This window comes from Rhea pennata, unplaced genomic scaffold (genome assembly GCF_028389875.1).
Source record: "Rhea pennata isolate bPtePen1 unplaced genomic scaffold, bPtePen1.pri scaffold_26, whole genome shotgun sequence".
NCBI classification, from domain to species: Eukaryota; Metazoa; Chordata; class Aves; order Rheiformes; family Rheidae; genus Rhea; species Rhea pennata.
In genome coordinates, this window is record NW_026907677.1 from 3,266,558 (window position 1) to 3,268,825 (window position 2,268).

General features: G+C 50.9%; 1 protein-coding gene across 1 annotated transcript; it reads left to right on the forward strand.

Moving 5' to 3' along the window:
- Nucleotides 1-841: 841 nt before the first annotated feature.
- On the forward strand, nt 842-1,777 carry LOC134154360 (olfactory receptor 14C36-like). Its single transcript, XM_062601110.1, has one exon. The coding sequence runs from the start codon at nt 842-844 to the stop codon at nt 1,775-1,777; it is 936 nt and encodes a 311-aa protein (XP_062457094.1).
- Nucleotides 1,778-2,268: the final 491 nt, after the last annotated feature.

Consider the following 2,268-nt stretch of genomic DNA (forward strand, 5'->3'; position numbering starts at 1 on the left):
GACAGAGAAACACCTCCCTGCAGGGATAGCTCCAGGCAGCAGTCATGGTCAAAGTGTGGGAGGAAACTGCAGACTTCAACATCTCCTCTTCTCACCCATCAGCTCACCAAATCACAGAATGGGTAAGGTGGGAAGGGACCTCTGGAGATCATCTAGTCCAACCTCCCTGCTCAAGCAGGGTCACCTACAGCATATTAGACAGGATTGTATCCAGGCGGGTTTTAAGTATCTCCAGAAAAGGAGACTCCACAAACACAACCCCTCTGGGCAACCTGTTCCAGCTCTCTGCCCTCAAGCCTGTAGGATCCATGGCATGAGGTTTTTCCTTGGCTGATGGACACCCAGGAGAGGAGAAAACCCTGAGTGTTCCCCCGAGTCTCCATGTTCCTGCCTCCCTCAGAAGAAATGCCACGATACTGCCCTGTATTTCCTTACCTGTCTATGCTGTTCTTGTCCTTCCACTTGGACTCCCTGGGCAGGAGTGTTTGAGATGCAATTCAGACACTGACCCTGCAGGTCCTGCCATAGAGATGTATATTTGAGAAAGGTAATCAAGTCCCCCTCCAGCTTCTGGGGCTCTGGGCAGTGCTGGGGCGGGGGGAGGAGCAGGGGAGAGGGGCTAGCAATGAGCCAATTCTCTCTTCAGAACATCCCATCCTTAGGACCTTTAACCATTTGACTGTGGGATATCTGGCTGGGCTGCAAACCAAGGTGGGGACAGGTGATACATGTTTTTGGAGGGGCAGAGTACTAAGAAATAGAAAGTTTGGCCCAGAGACTTCTGTCCTAACTTGTCTATGTCTTGTCTTTTTGGACGATCCCCCATGCGTAGGGGGAGCAAATGTCCAACAGCAGCTCCTTCAACAGGTTCCTCCTCCAGGCATTTGCCAACACGTGGGAGCTGCAGCTCCTGCACTTTGCGCTCTTCTTGGGCATCTACCTGGCTGCCTTCCTGGGCAATGGCCTCATCATCACAACCATAGCCTGCAACCACCGCCTCCACACCCCTATGTACTTCTTCCTCCTCAACCTCTCCATCCTTGACCTTGGCACCATCTCCACCACTGTCCCCAAATCCATGGCCAATTCCCTGTGGGACACCAGAGCCATTTCCTACTCAGGATGTGCTGCCCAGCTCTTTTTTCTTGTCCTTTTCATTTTTGCTGAGTATTTTCTTCTCACTGCCATGGCCTATGACCGCTATATTGCCATCTGCAGACCCTTGCACTATGGGACCCTCATGGGCAGCAGAGCTTGTGTCAAAATGGCAGCAGCTGCCTGGGCCAGTGGTTTTCTCTGTGCTGTCCTGCACACTGCTAACACATTTTCAATACCACTCTGCCAAGGCAACATCCTAGAGCAGTTCTTCTGTGAAATTGCCCAGATCCTCAAGCTCTCCTGCTCAGACACCAGCCTCAGGGAAGTCAGGCTTATTGTGGTTAGTGCCTGTTTAGTCTCTGGGTGTTTTGTTTTCACTGTGCTGTCCTATGTGGAGATCTTCACTGCTGTGCTGAGGATCCCATCTGAGCAGGGCCGACACAAAGCCTTTTCCATGTGCCTCCCTCACCTGGCTGTGGTCTCCCTCTTTGTCAGCACTATTACGTTTGCCCATCTGAAGCCGCCCTCCATCTCCTCCCCATCTCTGGATCTGGTGATGGCAGTTCTGTACTCTGTTGTGCCTCCAACAGTAAACCCGCTCTTCTACAGCATGAGGAACAAGGAGCTGCAAGATGCAGTGAGGAAGCGGATCAGGTGGGTACAATGTCGGGAGCAGTAACTGCCCTATGTGCACCTCTTCCCCATTTCCAGCGTATTTGGCATCAAAGCAATGTGTTATTCATTTTTTTATTATTTACACTCCTGCAAAAAAAAAAAAAAAAAAAAGAAAAAAAAGAAAAAAAAAAGAAAAAAAGAAAGAAAGAAAAGTGCTACTTGTCCTCTGGAATCTCTCATTTGAATCTGACCCAACAACTGTGCTGAAGGAGGAAGCCAGGCTTCCCCCTTCATCAGCAGGGAGGAGGGAACCTCAAAGGCATACTAGTCTGAGCTCCCTCGGATGCCCCAGTGCAACGAGGAGAGTTTCCCACTGCAGTGTCTCTTTCAGCAGTGATACCAAAGGAGCTCGGGGGGAAGAGTCAGGCTTGCGCAAGTACAGATGGGTTGACAGCATGGGTCCCATGTGCATTAGGAGAGCTCAACTCCCCTGGCCACAGTCAGAGTGTGATCTCACATGCCTCTTCTGCAAGGGTGGCAGGCAGCTATCACAGT

What these genes read in the sequence shown, in the direction of transcription:
- LOC134154360 (XM_062601110.1), top strand. Translation starts at nt 842, where the DNA reads ATGTCCAACAGCAGCTCCTTCAACAGGTTCCTCCTCCAGGCATTTGCC.